The sequence below is a fragment of the Sesamum indicum genome, linkage group LG13 (assembly GCF_026168435.1).
Source record: "Sesamum indicum cultivar Baizhima isolate 11 linkage group LG13, ASM2616843v1, whole genome shotgun sequence".
Taxonomy (NCBI): domain Eukaryota; kingdom Viridiplantae; phylum Streptophyta; class Magnoliopsida; order Lamiales; family Pedaliaceae; genus Sesamum; species Sesamum indicum.
Genome location: NC_142669.1, coordinates 13,832,482 through 13,850,709, shown reverse-complemented (window position 1 = coordinate 13,850,709; position 18,228 = coordinate 13,832,482). Strand labels below are relative to the sequence as shown.

At 34.8% G+C, this 18,228-nt stretch overlaps 1 protein-coding gene across 4 annotated transcripts; it reads right to left on the bottom strand.

Moving 5' to 3' along the window:
• Positions 1-3,628: 3,628 nt before the first annotated feature.
• Positions 3,629-17,774, bottom strand: LOC105176070 (O-fucosyltransferase family protein). 4 transcript variants are annotated; one of them, XM_020698555.2, is made up of 12 exons: positions 17,534-17,768; positions 17,352-17,418; positions 15,123-15,201; positions 14,866-14,933; positions 14,048-14,136; positions 13,698-13,875; positions 9,897-10,025; positions 9,465-9,601; positions 6,370-6,583; positions 6,089-6,273; positions 4,908-5,000; positions 3,629-4,087 (listed from the first exon to the last, which is right to left on the bottom strand). In XM_020698555.2, the coding sequence occupies exons 4-12, from the start codon at positions 14,908-14,910 to the stop codon at positions 3,955-3,957; spliced, it is 1,203 nt and encodes a 400-aa protein (XP_020554214.2). In that variant the 5' UTR covers positions 14,911-14,933; positions 15,123-15,201; positions 17,352-17,418; positions 17,534-17,768; the 3' UTR covers positions 3,629-3,954. The 4 variants fall into 4 exon arrangements, with proteins under 4 accessions (XP_020554214.2, XP_088733236.1, XP_011097054.2 ...); XM_088877110.1 differs by having other exon boundaries at positions 6,089-6,219; positions 17,352-17,774; XM_011098752.3 differs by having other exon boundaries at positions 9,465-9,598; positions 17,352-17,771.
• Positions 17,775-18,228: the final 454 nt, after the last annotated feature.

Here is an 18,228-nt window from a genome sequence, read left to right as displayed (position 1 = left end):
CTTTCAAGTGATAAAAGATAGGAGGCATATTGTCAGGTCTCGACAATTTCAGGGGGTGCATTTGTTTTAAAGCAAGATTCACTTCCTCCATAGTGAACGGCTGGGCCAACATCGCATTCATACGTGGTGTTAGTATATCAACGCTGTCACATATCACTGCTTCATCTGGGTTTGTGGATTGGAAAATATGCTCAAAATACCTTAAGACCACATTTCAGACAACATCTTTGCCCTTCATTAACCGCTCCCTTTCGTAAAAAATGGTCTTAATGTCTTTTCTATCGCTCCTCTCGCTAGCTCGAGCATAAAGAAACCGGTGTTTTTATCCCCATCCTTAAGCCATAAAGCCTTCGCCTGTTATTGCCAAAATAGTTTCTCTTGCGAATGAAGCTATCCAAGCTTATCCTGAAGCGTATTCACTAGGCGTCGGGAATCTACATTGATCTCAGAACCTTGTAACATTTTAATCCTCTCAGCAAGCTTGCGGGTTTGCTGGCGTATATTCCCCGAAAACACTCTTGTCCCATGCCAACAGTCCTTCACCGCACCCTTTCAGTTTTGTGAGGCAATTCTCTTGTGGTACAGCCTCTAAATTTGTTGACCAGTGCTGTTGAATGATCCCTTCATAGTCTGCATTCCGCACCCAAATGGCTTCGAAACGAAAGTGTTTAGCTTGCCTTCTGTTTTGTCGTTTGACGACTGGCTCTAATCAATCCATAAGGCCGAGTGGTCTGATCCTATAACTCTCTCGTGGATGACTCTTGCTTGAGGAAAGAGGAGTGCCCAGCTAGTTATGACGCAAGCTCTATCTAGTTGCGCCCGAACAGTACTAGGATGTTCCCTCCTATTACACCAAATACACATCTCCCTGGAAGTTCAAATCATTCAAGTCACATTCCAGCAAGCATTTCCAGAAATCCGATAGATGCCATCAAGCTCGGTCCCCCTTACTTTCTACCTTAGATTGATGAAGGATTTCGTTGAAGTCTTTGGCACATAACCACGGACAGGCTAAATCATGACTGAGCCGCCTTAGCAAATCCTAAGAACCCTGTAAAATGCCACCGTTTAGCCCCTACTTGGATTTGAATTGTGGCGTCTACGTGATATCTCGAATGAGATTGAACCCACACATCTAAGTCGTTTCTCCACAATAAGATCAAGCCCCCGATTTACCATTATAGTTCATTTTTTCCTTGAGCCGTTGATGTCTCCTATACTTGCACTTGGTCTCGAGAGGAAGACCAAGCCGGGATGATGGTGGTGCACAAGTTCCACAAGTGTATGAACTATCCAAAGGGGTCCCAAACCCTTACAGTTCCAACAAACGATTTTCATGGCTCTCGGCGGGACTGCAATGTAGTCTTCGCCGATATCGAATATGATGTTTCATCAACCAAATGCATACGACGTTTACTAGCATGTACAATCTCTAGACTCGGTTCAATCATCTCCGCCCCTCGAGCCCTCTTCCTACCTTCCTCGCAACCTTGTAATAACACCCTTCGTCCTCGACGTGGTCAGCCCCTACGTTGCGGTCCTCTTATTGCAAATCTTAGCGGTACCATCACCAGTGCCCCCTCCATAACAGTCTGCAAATTGAGTTGATTCATCTGGTCTCCAACAAGATTGTCTTGATCGAGCCCGGTAAGTTGAACAAGAGTGTAATGGACTAGCTCTCCTTCCTCATTTGCTGCAAGTTCTGGGTTACTATGAGTCTGCATGGCCTTCCCTTTCTCTATATTTGTTGCACTTTCACCGACTGCTCGATGACACTGTGTGCTAGATGCTTCAAGTTCGTCGACTGCACTAGTGATACCTCTCGAGTTTGAGTTCTCGAACCCCAGAGGTTGCTTTGTTGTAAATTCTCCAGTCTCAGACCCTGGCCTGATGTGAAATCCTTTAACACAACAGGTCCATGTTGGCATGCTCGCCGTGATTGATGCTGGTGAGGGCCAACCCCCTTCGAGCTTCCAGAGTTGGTTCCCTAGCCGGTCCTCTAGATGGCAAAAGAGCCCACAACCATGGTCCATAGGGAGTTTCTAGACTCGGGTCCTGGAAATCATCAGCAAATTGGAGCTCACAGTATTTAGATATATGACCAAGTTGTCCGCATAAGTAACAAAAATTCGGGAGCCTCTAGTAAGTGAACTTGACCAGGTGCTCATCGCCCATAGGCGTCTTAATTTTCAAGGCTTGTTTAAGTAGACGGTTAACCTAAATAGCCACTCGCATTCTTAGCATTGCTCCCCAAGCGCAGCTTGCTGAATCCATCTCCAAATCCCTGAATTTCCCCAACTTGTTCCCGATAGTTGCAATCCCGAAATTCATTCTACTCATTGGTAAGTCATGAACGTGAACATAGAAGTCACACCAGTTGAGATTCACAGTCATAAGGTTGTCAACCTCGTTAAAACCATTCAGGATCAAGATATTACGTTCAAAACTCCATGGGCAACCATCAAGAACTCTATTGTGATCGATCACGTGATTTAACCTTAACAGAAGGCAACCCTCCGGTAACCTCTTAATCTACACCCCTCACCTGTAATAGCATACTTTTGATTGAAGCACACAAAGCTTCAAAATTGTATGATCGGTTGGACAATAGTCAGCCAACTAAACACAGTTGGTACCCATCAACTCAGAGTGCCACAATCCATCTAGAATCACTAAGCCCTCTTCCTCTTCTACACTCAGTTTCAGCACACTCCCATTTTTCCAAGTTCCTTTCTCCATACCTTTTGAGACAGTGATACATGAGGCGTGGCGATGTAAATCCTTCCCAGCCTGGATAGTGATCCCGCCGAACTAACCATAACTTGAAACTACCACACCACCACAGAGAGAAGCGAAAAAAAGAAAAAAACAGAGACACACAACGTTGCGCTACTAGGCCAACAAACACTAAAGCCAAGGAAAACAACTAAGCAAGGAAGGAAAACAAAACTGAAAAAACACACCCAGACAAATATGAAGATAAGAAAAAAAAAACTACGTAGAGAGAAAAGAAAACAAGCCCATAATCGGGACAAACACTAAAAAAGGACTATCCTAACGAAACAAAAAACAGATAACCTGATTTCTCCAGCAAAAGAGACACGCCCTCGCCAATCAGTCGTCAAAGCTTGCATAGTAGCAAGGGATCGGACAGTAAGTATTGGACAAGCAAAATTTACCTCACTTTGATCTCCAGCCACCTGGTCGGCCGGCAGTACGAACGATCCAAAACCAAATAGAACCAAAACTCTCATGCAGAGAGAATCAAGGTTTTCAAAGAACAACCAATTAATTAATGTGCATTTTTTAGTATTAAATTTTACCCGCATCAATACTCATGCCAGCGTGTATTTTAGAATCTAAATCTTATCAATACCAAAATAATTGTTTTAATTGGTGTAAATTTAAGTCTAGATTTAACGTAAAAGTATTGAATCCAGATTCAGTCCTAACTTATAAGTAATGAATCCGAAAATGAGTACTGCTCACCATTGACATGTCTAAATCATGAAAGTTTAGTTTCTTACATGTTTTGAGTTAATAAAATTTAAAAACATCTAAGAAACGTTTCTGTAAACAATACAGAAAAATTGTAAAATTAAATAAACATACAAAATAATCATCAAAATAACCAACCAAAAGCCAGGATAGGCTGCTTGAAAACATATCCCAACTCCCAATTGCAATGAAGGTTGCAAAGTTTCACTTTCAGTCCCTTCCGAACTAACGAGATACAAAATTTGAATCAACGATTACACGTTACGTTTATAGTAAATGTCACAAGTTAGAAGTAAAATTACCTATGCTAAATCCCAAAAGCAGGGCAAGTAAGATAGCTAAAAATGGCCTGTGGATGGCTCACTGCCACTTTCACGTGAAGAGAGGACTCCAACTAAGGCAGAAAACGTCTCTCTTTCTTGTTTTTTTTTTATAAGAAAATGCAGTTTCTTCATTTCACCTCATTCCAGTTTCCGACTTGCAAATACATTCCGGATATGGGTTTTGGTAGAAGGACTCCTCCAGCCTTGATCGTGCTCGGCCCTTGATCCCCAGTGGCGCAGCTCCTCTTTTTCGAGGTGCACCAAACCTGCAAGTCACATGGAAAAAATTCATGTTGTAACCTCCTGTCCCTAGCATCTATTCTCTTTCATAATTGAAAAAGACACCTTTTTAGTCTTCAGGCTTTTTGGCATGTCATTTTAATTCTTATCTTTCAAATTATCTCACCAACTCCCATTTTTCTCGCTTCTCAACTCCCACCTTTTTTTTTTCCTTTTCTCACTTCAATTTCAATTACTTCTCATAACTTTTTGGCTTTTTTTTTTTTGTATTCTTTTATCAAAATAAAATATAAATTTTTAAAAACAACAATAATTTATTTCAAATTTTTAATTTGTTGTCCACAAATTTGAGTGTGTCACATAACCATTCTCCGAGTGGATTTCCCTTCTCCCATCACGGGATAGGTTAGTGAAATGCAATCTTGTAAATCACCTTGAATAAGCCTAGGAAACATGATACTGCAGAAGATAGGTCTATGTTTAAAAGAAAGAAAGAAAGAAGCTTTTCCACCAATTGCTGAATTCATATTACTGTTGCGAACTTGGCAGTTAAGAAGCTTCGTTGTCATTAAGCTTTCTAGCCACACAAGGATTTTCAGGCAGTACGACAGTATTAAAAGTGAAGGATACATACTTCTGAATGATTCCAGTAAAACATAATTCTGGTACACTTGGATGAGAGATACTAACAACAATATTTAACCATGTTCAGATTAAATTACCACATTCAACCCTATATCACCTACAATAAAGTGTCTAGGGAGAGGAAAGAGTTGAATATAAAGGTTTATATACCAATCGAAACATATCAATGCAGGTTATAGCAAGTAGAAATTGTTTACATACCTGTTTTTATGCAATTGATTCACAAGGCTGGAGAAAGATGACACTTCCAACAGTCCAGCTTCCAGTTTATCAAGTAACTCAACTAAGCCTTTCCTGCACGTTGTTTGTGAATCAAGGGGGGGCCAAATAATGAAGTTTTTACAGAGAGCTGCTTTTAATTTAACAAAGTTACCAACTACATGGCACTATGATTTTTACACTTCTCACAAATTTCAAGTTTTTCGAATGTGAGAATGTGTTGTATAACATGAAAAAGATTTCTTACGTACTTCCTTTTAGCAAAATTTTGATTACCAGTTTGTTATTTCTGCACTCTAAAACTTTGAAGATTCTTATAAGTGAAAACGCATACACAAATGGCATTAGCTGCAAATCCAAATTGATAATCACAAAAATGCACATAAATCAGTATATGTTTTAATATGTTTGAATGGTTTAAGATCATTCCAATTCCAACTTTCAATTGTCTAAATGTAATCAGCGACCTGCAGCTCAAGTATACAGACTCCAAATCCTAATGACTGAATGCCTTGATAGCATACACTTGTGAGGCCCAAGCAAATTACTACCCACATAGACTGGCAAATTATATGGGAATGACTACTATGAAGAGTTTCTCATAGAAGTGATTATTTTAAAGTATGAACAATTACCTGCAGACCCCATGCGAGTTGAGATGAAAGAAGAGAGAAAAAGATGAAATACAAAAGGGAAAGTTGAAATTCTTAGAAATAAAAATTGAGGGGGGGGGGGGGGGTTATGTTTCTTATCTTTCTTTTTTGGTTGCATTCCAAAGGGTGAAAAGTCATTGTATTTTCTGTCTACATTTTTGCCCTCAAACACTAATAGGTGGCTTGCATGTAAATTTCCGAAATCAAAGCAGATGGATGTAATAATGCCAAAGAGTCAAGTTGCATAGCGTTGAGAAATGATAACAGAAGGAAGAAAGGGAAAGGAGCTGGAGGAAAGGTAGGATTATAAAATGCTGTAGTAGATCAAAATAAGCTTGCAATTAATGTAATGTTCAGCAGAAAGGGGGGAAAATCTTAGTTACAAAACCAAACATTTTCCCATGGCTATTAGCTCCATAAGTTTTTCAGATCTAGCAACATATCCTCAGTAGATATGAGGACTTCTCCTTGAACTATAAATTATCGAATTGATTTTGGAGCCACTAATACCTGTCTGGAGTAATTGTTTTTCGGTGCCCTAAGAATCGACGATGACCTTCAACTGCTCTTGCCATGTTACCCGAATGTGATGGAATGAAAACGTCACTTTCTACAGAGATAATATAATCGAGCGCTGCAGTCTGCGATGCATGATTGGAAAACGTTCTCAGTTCTTCTTGAGTTGCAAGCATTTCCTGTAACGAATGTTTTAGTCTGGCTGCTTACAATAGTTTGGTTTTTTAAGTAATTCAGTATTCTCAGTTCAAATCCAAATTGCCAACTGAACTAACTTTGAATACTATGTTTGGAAAGCGAGATGTAAGCTCCAACAGGCGTCTCTCACCACCATAAATTTCCCCAGCAGCAATATATATCAGTGTAGACCGTGGAAATCCAAGAGCTTGAAGAAATATTCCGACCTCCATTGGAGTTAGTGGACAGAGACCACTGATTCTCTGTTCCGTTGAATTAATATTCTTGATTTTCCAATGACTTGTTTTTTCCCTAATGAAGACCAAAAACAACATAGAAAAGCAGTATTTATGTGGAGAATTCCAATTAAATGCTCTTAATAGAAACTGTCCTCTAAACAGATGCACAGCAATTTTCAATAACCAGCAATAGGAAAAATCAAATGCTTTTGGATGCTGAATTTGAGCTCAAAATAAGCTACTTAAGCATGCTCCAGATGACATAATATGAAAAAATATCTGCTCTACCCCAAAATAACGTTATGAAGATGTTTATTCAAAAAATAAAGATAGATCAAACTATAGAGATCCAAAATCTAGGAGACCTAAAAGGAACCTGTTTCACCAGATTCAAATCCCATGTACATAAGCAATAAGAGATTTGGAGAATAATTAATGTTGTAAAGTCATTTTTACCAAGTTGGACAGAGGACCACATTGGTGTTAATGAGTTAGACAAGCCAGAAAACCAGGTTCAAAACTTGATTCACTATAGTTATTCAACATGTAACATCTTAACAAAGTAAGATTTTTGTTAGTTGTATATAACGGTCAATCTCATGAAAATAAAATGCTAAATTTTGTTTATGAAGTTTATGGGTATCAGGAGAAGTGGCAAAGAGAGAGATGGCAAAGATTATCGCATAATCAGTCCCCTGTTTTTACCCATCTTTTTTTAAAAAAACAGACTGAAAATTATTCCAAACATAGGGTAACAGTGGTTTTAATTGGTTTAAAACCAACTCAGAACTCTCAATATTAGAAATACTCAAAACAAGTTATGTTTATCCTTCCTGTATATTTTATATATAAAATTATAAAAGACACACTATCAAAACATGATTTGGCATCTATTAACTTTTGCCTACTCAAAAGATAATATCTGAATATATTAAGTAACTTTTTGGCCCCTTCAGAATCAATACAACACATTTTGGCTTAATTATTTTTTTACTATAAAAATGAAAATTATAAAAATATATTTAAAATAGTTAATATAATATTAATAATGCGAGTCACGGAACTCCACCAATTTTTTTTTTTAAATTTCGAGTTGGAGTTGCAGATCACATCCGCGACTCACACAATTTTTATATTTCTTTTAGAAAAATACCTGCGTCCCAATTATTGGGGAGTCAATTATGACTCCCTTGGTAAATTAAAGGGAGTCGTGGACTTGTCCACGACAAGTCCGCGACTCCCTTCTTTTTTTTTTAAATTTAATAATTAATTTTTATTTATTACAATTAATAATTTATTAATTAATAAATTATAAATGTAATTAATTATATTTTTAATAAATTTATAATTTATATAATATCAAAAAAGTATACTAATTGTAATTGCTAAAGGTGATCGTCCGTTCTACAAGTGCGCCGGTGTCGTTGACGCCAAGATAAATTTTACACATCTTTCTGTAATTTAAAATTACACATAAACAATAAATTTTACAGACTTAATAATTAATAATATTACATGGGAATATTAAATAAGAATAAAATAAAAACTTTCTGTAACTTTTTTTTCTAACATCACTAGTTTTCTTCCAAATGCTAACGGAAGGGGGTTAGGTATGAAGGGAGAATTTTCAGAGGAAGTGTATGTGTAATTTTAAAACTTCTCTAGGTAAAAGTATAATTTCTCATTTTCGAAGTAGGTCTAAGTGTAATTAACCATTTTTGTCATGTATATATTATTATATCTTCGTTTGTCATATTCCGAATTTCTTAGTGTATATATGTATTCTTGGCATATAATTTAGACATACAAATATTTTTACTTTTTATTAGTTTTAAATTTTGTTAAATTTATTGTTTATGAAGGAAGTAAAAAGTGATAGTATTTAGTATAACGTTTCACCAATTCTATTTTCATTATTTAGTGGATATCATTTAATGCATAGCGCATAATATAAGAAGACCTCTCCTATCAAAAATATAAAAATATATATAAGAAGATCTCGACGCCAATGACGGTGGCACACTTGTGAGACAGACGGTCACTTTTAACAATTATAATTAGTAAGTCCCTAATAATTCTAGTCCGCGACTTGAGTCAGTGACTATGTTATTTTTCTAAGAAAAATAAAAATTGTGCGAGTCCCGGATATGATCCTCGACTCCAACTCAAAATTAAAAAAAGAAGATTTTTTGGTGGAGTTGCAGACGCAGTCCGCGACAAGCATTATTAATATTATATTAATATTTTAAATATATTTTTATAATTTTCTTTTTCTTATAATAAAGAAATAATTAAGCCACACATTTTTATCCATTTTCAAGAATTTTCAAATATTTTGAAATAGTAAACACTCATCACGTTCCTCAATATATACTTCAAACTTTGCAAAGCCCAAAATCATTTTTTCCAAACCTTCAAAAACCTAACTAAAAACATCTCCAAACAAAGTGATTGTTTCCATACTTCTCACACCATCATTATATGTTTATGATAACTGAATTTGTGAATTCACTCTCCTCTGCATACTTAACGCATCCAACCAGTCTCCTAAGCAATCATATAAGTAGCATATTTATGCAGACGACTATAATTATTCAATTCATTGCCCAAAGGACAAGATGGTTAGATTCAAGACCTAGAGACACCAATAATCATCTTGAGTTCAACACTAACGAGCACCCATATGGTTGTATCTCAAAGTCATATGGTGCATAACAACTTTATCGCTGACTTGAACATGAACAGTTGGTTCCACCCAGTGGTATCTCCAGGTCATATTCAGCAGTTAAAACCAGATTATCAGTTGACTGATAACAATAACGGACTTTGAGCCAGTGGTGACATTCTATCCATTTACAACTCTGGAACAGTGTTGTAGGCATTTAATCTCAACAGATATAAACAATAAATAGCCTTAAGTCATGTCCTCATGTGTAATTAATAAAAAATTTCACCTCATTACTCTGAGCTCCTCTGATTCTGCATCGCTAAGCCCATATGTACATCCAGTAAAAGACAGCATATCTTTCTCATATCTTAGATGAAGGGCAATGTATCTTTTTGCACGTGATTGCAGCCGCTCCATGAGCTTCTGTGGTGTCACTGTCATTTATGCTCAGAATGGAATATAAAGTGAATCCCCATAGGAGACCTCTTAAAAGCATCAGAAGAATTACAAAACTCAAGAGAGATTGTACAGATGTAATTTGAGTTGAATTCTCTTTTTGTTATGTATCCAATAGGACAATAATGAATTCTGATTATCCTCCCAGCATTGTAATGCATGCATGTTGATATTTTCATTCAAAAATGTGCAAGAACTTAGTGATTGGTCCTCATTGGTCTCATATAGGTCTGATAAGAAAGGACGAGATAATGGTTTTCACCTTTCCCAGACTCTCGATAGAAGGAGAGAAGCGAAGAGCATGGTATAGAGCACGACATCTTAACCTCTGTATGTCAAGAGGCAGATAATTGTTTGCAAGTCTAGCATCTGATTTTGCAACATGAATTACCTGCAGACAAGAATCAATAGGTCAAACCATAATTCATATAATGGTTTCGCAGCAAGCAATATAATACCAACTACAACTTTTAAAGGAAAAAAAAGAAGTAATTTACTTCTTTAGTTCTTTAAATATCATGGACTTTGTTTTTAAGATCAGAGTACATGGGAGTGTGTTTGTATTATGAAAGTTAAGTTGAGTCTGTTTTTGAACACATAGGAAGATTTACTGTTAGGAACACACTGCTAATCATGGTTTGATTAGGTAGGTCAGTCCAGAGGATGTTAGTTTGTTGAAGCTTTAGATAGTTGTAAAGCTTGGGGGCTCATGGCTTTGCCCTTGCTATGTACTGGACTAAAAAGCTGTTTTGGGTAGCACCTCATTGCATCTTTTGTAATTTCATTTGGTTTTGGGTAATATGTGTAGGTATAGCGAGGACCAAAATTTATTGTTTATAACACACATTTTTGGTGGAGGAATCAGTACTCTATTAGCAACTATAAACCTATCAGATTGGACTCCATAGAGGCTAGTTGCAGTAGCCCAGAGATTACAATTGGTTGGTCTATCTCAGATTGTTTCTTATTAGAACAATGGAGTGCTCATCGTTGGTTATGCATGTGGCTTGAAATTTCAGTTCCAATTTCCAAACCTAAATTGTTTTTCTGGTTTCAATAATTATTAGGCAGTTAAAAATAAAATTAGGTCATTTAGCCGTAAGATAACCTAGTAATCTGTCTATAACGAACTAAATGAATGGATAGGTGAAGGAAATGCATCACTGCAGTAACTGAGAGTTCATTTGCGCATCTTAAGAATTAACAGGAACTGCTCCAATTGTCATACAATTATTTCAATTAATCTTTATTATTAGATGTCTTAGTGGATCAGAGATTTGATTCGTGGAGTTGAGGGATATTGTATTGGACCAACTGACAGTAACATAAAGTGGTTCTTGGCCTGTTCCACATTTTTTTATATATACGATATAGTTGTCACCCATTTGATCATTTATTTGATCAACTGTTTCTACTAATTTCCACTGTTTAAGTGGTGTTTCCTGCCAAAGAGGACCTAGCGGATAATTAAACATTTAAGACTGATCATCTTTGCTAATTATGTTTATTCAATCATATGTTTAATTACAAGGATAAATGCAATGTATTTTTTATAAGCTCTAAAATTAGCTTATCCTTGTTTCTGCCCTTTGGGAGGATATATTGGCATTGGTAAACATTTCTTATTACTCAATAGCCACCAGCTAGATATACCACTATACAATTGATTGATTAACCATGGATGGAATTTAGCTAATACCCACCATGAGTTAAATAAATTATTTTCTTCATTTGTTGAAAGTAGAAGCATTATTCAGACCTATCTGAGAGGGTGTTTGTATATTAGGAATTCTTATAAGTTCATACATCTCATAAAATGTTTGTGAAGTTTATATAATGTTAAATCTTATATTTAAAACAAACTCTTGGCATGTTTTGATAAAATACAACTATAAATTATAAAATGTTGATAATTAGAATTTCAAAACTATGTCAAAGGTAAATGAGTTTGTTAAAAACTTAATAGTAATTTAGGAAGTTCTTATTTTTTTGAAGGAACTTATGCATTATGCACTATGTTTGTTTTCATTTTTAAATTATTTTCAAGACGAGTCAAAACATACCAAATGTTTGCCATTATTCAGAAACACCTTACTTGTGTGTTTTTAACTGTTTTAGCATAAATACAAACACATATATACACACACATATACATAAATATATATAAAAAAGACATGATTTGATAATAAATAGTAATTTTTGTTTCCCAAAACACAACATTAATCATAAAATACTTATTTTATATTATCTCCAAAAATAAATCTAAATATACATACTATCTCTAACACACATTTATTTATCTTTGTTTTTCTCTCTCTATCTCCACAAAATACAACAAAACACTCAGAAAAAGAATCCAAACATTATGATAAGATTCTAACATGATCTTGTAAGCCCATTACACATACTATACAACATCTCAAACATATTATAAAATATAAGATATTTGAAAAAGGAATATAAACTCATTCAAACACCCTCTACTCTCATTTATCTATTGTCTATATCCATGTAATTGCTTTTTAGTATCAGGCCTTATGATATTGATCCAAAGTCTATGTTTGACCAAATAAAGCATACATTTGCACACTCATTTAGTATGCAAATAACACTTCTGTAACTTCTTATGTTCTCAAATACATAATTATTTTTTGAGCTAAGCCTTGGACATTCTATTCACGTTTATTTAAAGGATGCACTTACGTTTTATTTGTTTTGGAGTTTATAATTTTGAATTTTTCCCTTATTGTTACTCTAGATCTTATTGTATATGCTGAACTTGCCACTAAGACAACAATAGCATCAAAATTCCATGGCCATTAAATCTATATCAAACAATTAAGCATTTTGTTTCTCAACATACTCACATCTATACCAATGGACAGATTCATATATCTCATTGTAGCATTTATCAAATATTTAACAGGATAATTACAGTGGCGCTGCCTCTTTGTTTGGTTCAGTGAGAAGAAAATGTAAGTGAAAAGGGGAGGGTGAGAGAAAGGGAAAAGGCGAGGGAAAAGATTAATACTTTTCCATTAAATTGTTTGGTATGACATAAAGAGAAGTAAATCTCAAATACTTGCCCGTGTTTCGTACACACATAATAAACTGCGAAGGAAAGACTAATTTTTGTAATTTTACCAACTAACCCTTTTCTCATCATTTTGTAATAGAATATAAATAAGCTAATACTAAAATAATTTCAAATCATCAAAAAGATTAAAATTAAACCTAAAACTCATTAAGAAAAATATGCATCAAACGGAAAAAAACTATTGAAATATTTTCTTGATGCCAATATTGAAATAAAGGGAGTATTTTGTTTATAGTAAAATAATATATGTAGGTAATAATGTAAATAAAAATAAAATGGGAATTTTTTGGTCAATCTAGCCTTATACTTCAACTTTTCCGCCGAATTTTGGACGGAAACAAAACTGAACTCTGGAGAGGTTTACATACATTCAATTTTACTTCTCCTTCATTTATTCTCCCTAACGAAATCTCTCTCTCACATAATATAATGGACAAGCAATGGAAAGCACACAGAATAAAATTCTAAATGGTTAAGATTACTCCATAGTCAAAAGAAAAAATAAAATCAAGTCCACTCTTGAGTAACTAATTCTTTACTTTTCTTAGTATGTCAATAAAATTTAGTTAGTTCCTAAATATTTAATATTGGTTAAATTATTAAGTGTTTCATTAATTAACTAAAATGTGTTATTTAAATATTTAACTAATCAAAGATATAGTTATTCTTTATTTGATAGTTGATGAGTTAAGATAATCGACTACTCTATTAGTCAAAATCAATTAGTTAGTAACATTAATTTTATCCCTTGGTGTAATAGGTAACTAAAGTTAAAAGACATAGGAAATTATTGACTAAAAGCTAAGAAGAAAATAAAAAATATAACAAGTAGAGAAGAATAACTAAGAAAATTTTCATTCAGGAAAAGTCCCACATTCTTTGGCTAATATCAATGTAATTATTCCAACTTGTAATTCAATATGCATACATGACAGCATCAGGTAAAAGTCAATAAAAGTAACTTACCTGATGGTCCTTCCATAATTCCATCATTTCCTCATAGTAGCTCAGACCAGCCCATGATGTAAAGTGCTTCCTGGCTCGAGGTAAAGATGCTAATTCTTTAGGAAGCTCCTTCACAATCCTTACATCTTGTTGTAAAGATTTGATGAAATGAACCTCATCGAATATATCAGAGAAAGTACTGTGTATAAGCCCAAAGAAAAGTGGAATAAATCGATAGTGACAAAAAGAGATGTTAAATGTATGGTGACAACGGAAATTAGGATTTGTGGCAAACCTATATGTTTACAGAAATATAACGCCAATAGGAAGGGGAAGACATGCAGCAGAGACATTATAGTAAACCCATTTACCTAGTATCCTGCCAGAATGAACTCTTGTCCAGTTGAGGAATCACTAATGTTGCGTTCATGATGCGTGCCACAGCCACCATATCAGCTATCTACAAGTAAGATATTATTACAAGTTAAAACAATAGAAACAAACTCTTGACAGTTAGTGCATGCATAACAATCAAACAGAAATTCCTCACATAGCTACTTATAAGTATGATATAAACTTAACCACCCATGGGAAAAAAAATAAGTAGCTAATACATGTATCAATCTGCCAGCCTTGCTGGAAGTAAGGTTTTTCAGTATACAAAAAGTCAGTATGTTCTATTATAAGACAGAATTGAGTACCAAGAATCTTGGTGCTCTTTTCTTGGCTGCAAGCAGTAAGGGGGAGTCAAACACAGTTGTTCTCTGGAATAATTAAAAAACTAGACTAAACTTCATATGTCAGAGTGCCCTCTAATGTGCATTTTTTCTTATTCTTCTGAAGGATAAAAGTTTCAACCTAAAATGTTAATGTAACTGCCTTCACCAGACAGTTTGTTTATTTTTTTGTTTGATCAGTTTGTTTGTAAGATAAAGTCGAGATTCCAACCAGAAGGTGCTGGAGCATCAAGGACCAAATGATAAAGCTTGTTTATTGTGGAAAAGTAAAATTATGGCCCATGTGCACCAGTCTACTACTGTCTACTGCCATGAGTATGGGGAAATCCCAGCAAAAATCAAACTTGAAAGAATTCATTGGATAAGGGTCCCCTGCATTCCGCAAGTTATGCTCTAAATTGATGTTATAAAAGACACTGATGATGCAATCAAACAAGAGAGTAAATACTAACCCCAGTTCGCATTTGATTTAATCCTCCATTACATCGGACAGTCATATATCGATCCAAGACAGGCGCAGCTGAATGCATAAAGTTCATTTTGCCAGAAACAGACAAAAAGCAACAAATAAGGAGTAGGGGAAAGAGAGAGCTGAAAAGTTACTTCACAGAGAAGGAATAAGTTCAGAACACTTTCGTCTACCCCGAGCAGCCCAACAAGAATTATTAAGTACAGAAGAAAAGTAAATACTCAAAGAAGAGGAAAATACCTTTATATTTACTGGTTGGCTTGACACATGGATGCAAACCATGACTAGAAGGAGCTTCCCAAAGTTGATTGTCTAATAGCTGCAGAACATAACCAAATAACCTCAGCATCAGGAAATAAAACCTTTTATGTATTCGGATAACTTGTCAGACTATTCTCAACCTCAGTAAGAAGTTCTTTTTTTTTGTTTTTTTAATTTTAGCAATAGGCTTGCTTAAGTCATGTTTATAGAGTAGCATATTTCAATATACAGCTTCAGAAAGGAATTTCTAATAGACCACAAAAACGTACATGAGTCTTAGTTTCATCAAAATTGAGAAAAACTTAAAACTAATCAGATGCTTCGTGCTTAAAAGACTATTAGACATACTTATAGAGTAGAAGTTCGATTCTGTCCAGCCCCCACACAATCTGTTCCTCAAACAACCGTTTAATTGTTTACATTATATTTAATGTTATATGATGAAAATATAACCTGCAGTATAGGATACAAATAGAAACAAATGAAAACGCACATTTTAAACGAATGATATTTTAGCTCCAAATTACACTCACAAAAAAGTTCAGTGGCATTGGATCCAGATAAAAGGCCTAAATTTGCAAAGCATAAGATAAATGCCACATAACAGGGCTCACTAAGATATTTCACACTCACAAGTTTCTGAACTTTTCACTAATTTACGCAACAATGAAACTTAACTCAATGGGTACTGAGGGTGTTTCAAATAAGGTTGTCAAATGATTATAATCTATCCATAGATGTAAGTTAATCATCTATAAAAGTATTAAAAGAAATGCAATTGATGAGTTGAAGCTTCCTTAATCCGACAATAAAACATCCCTAACAGTGTTTCTCCAAACACAAAACCTGTATTATGTTTCTTTCCCACAGAAACTTTTAAGTTCCTCTCCTTCACTAAGATCCTAACAATGCATATTAGCAGTTCATTCCTGATTTCTCATCTTTTGGCATTCACCATATAACTCTATGAAACCTTGATCCTTTCACCAAACTCTGCATACCCACTGTAGATGCACAAGCTCAAAAATTGTGATCGTGAAGCACTTGCCACTTTACAATACTCTTTATGGTCTCCTAGCCTCCTCTAACCGTCAACCAACACTAAAATGTGTCCACAAAGAACACTTGCCACTTCAGAACACAACAGCCAGTTCTTTGTGGCTTCTAGCCTCTTCTGAGTACCATGCAAAGATTAAAGAAAAATTCTTTTTCCTTTCCCATTAACTTGTTTCCTATTAGCGATTAAGATATTGGCAGTAATAACTAACAATATACTTTCACAATGTTGTTTCCTTCATTACCTCAACGTCAAGGATATATCAGGTCGTACATAAATTTTGAGCAGTAGCATTCTTGAACCCAACTTCAATCCTTTCTAAGACTAGCGCCATACTCTATCTTGAAGGTACTAAATATTTGTCTCACATTATCACAACAATGCAATTTATTGTAAAAGCGTAAACAAATATAACTTCTTGTCACATGGCTATGGTTACAGCTGAGTAATTAGTTGCAGTTGAGTGTTTGGGTTGTTAGGCAAATAGGCACCATCCAACAAGCTGCCAAGCATTCTCATCAATTTTCGGTCGCATAAAGCTGCTACATTTTCTCATCCAATTTCTGTTGTATAAATTACAAGGATTTTCATTTATAAAAGTTTTGTGAAAGTTAATTGAGATCAATTCTCAACCCCCATCCCCCCCCCCCCCCCCCCAACTTTTGTTGTACTTTTCTCTCAGAACTTTTGGGATATTTACAATTCAAACTGAATCATAACATCTGCTCGTTACAGCTTGCTAAAAACACTACTGGATCACATAACTTGGCCAGGAATTCTGTTCTAAAATCTATATGGTTTATAACGCAATGAATCTTCTAAGGCTGAGCACTCTCAATTTGTTAACAGTGTATGAGAAAGAGTGTAATCACCCATTTATAATAACTATCCATATCAAGTAAAACCCCACGTCCCCAAGAATCCCGAGACAGCTCCAAAACAATACTACCTTCACCAACAAATACAGCAGGAGACAAGAAAAATCAAGAACCCATTTCCCAGTTTACCACATGTAAGACCTAATCAATTGTCCAAATCAAGGAAACACAACAAAGAAAAGAAGGAACCCATCGCTCAAACTAATAAATTTATCAGATTTGCATTAAAAAGAAAAGCAATAAAACGATTACAATATTAAAAGCATCACAGACCTGCTTGTGTTTTGAATTCTCGACTCTAAGAAGAGGAGTATTATGTTCATCGTCCAAGATATCCTTGCTGTATAGCATGAAAATGAAGATTGAAAGAGCAAAGAGAATGATCACGTACAAAGTGAATGACAGGAAAGAAGATTTTCTATTTCTGAATGTGGATAGATTTTTGGAATGGTGACCTCTATGGTTGACCATTATTTCCACTCATTTAGAGATCTCTGCCTCCAATGTTCGACTACAACTTCGATTCTTCCTACTGTTTTAAGATTTTCGAGAAAGTTAAGATACCGAAGGTCGAGCTCTTGATTTGATGGTAATATTTGCAAAAGCCGTCTGTGTTTATTGAGATCGCATGAAACTCATTGATCGAAAGGGAAAAAAGAGAGAGATGAGGGTGAAACAAATTCAATAAATTCTTATGTGTTGTAAATAGGTAAAATTGCATTTTATGTGCTATAAGATAGGGGTTTAATATTTGTTGATCCATTATAGGTTTGACAAATATAGTTCGATAGAATTAAGAGATAATTACACTTCGATTTGGTATAATTATAAATAAATTTCTTATATTTTGAGAAATTTCATCCAACACCTCTGAGATTCACTTCCGTCTAATAAATAAGTTCATATTGAACAAAATTCACTGAATTTGTTGTATTAATAATAAAACTGATTGAAAATTGATATTTACCCTCGATTGATTTATTACTAAATTATTATAGATCAAATAATTTTATTTGAACTAAACTATTCTTATAATGGTGAAAATATTACCTCCTCACATGCATTAACGTATGAAGATATATGAGGGTAATTTGATTATAAAAAAATATATTTAACCCGCAAAAGTTAGTAATAAATCAATTGGGATTAA

Excerpts from the sequence above, each read along its gene's own strand:
- LOC105176070 (XM_011098751.3), bottom strand. The coding sequence starts at position 17,549 with ATGGTCAACCATAGAGGTCACCATTCCAAAAATCTATCCACATTCAGA. Across the intron at positions 10,026-13,697 it reads AATTATGGAAGGACCATCAG|GTAATTCATGTTGCAAAATC; the intron begins GTAAGTTACTTT and ends TCTTGTCTGCAG. Across the intron at positions 4,088-4,907 it reads AATCAATTGCATAAAAACAG|GTTTGGTGCACCTCGAAAAA; the intron begins GTATGTAAACAA and ends TGTGACTTGCAG.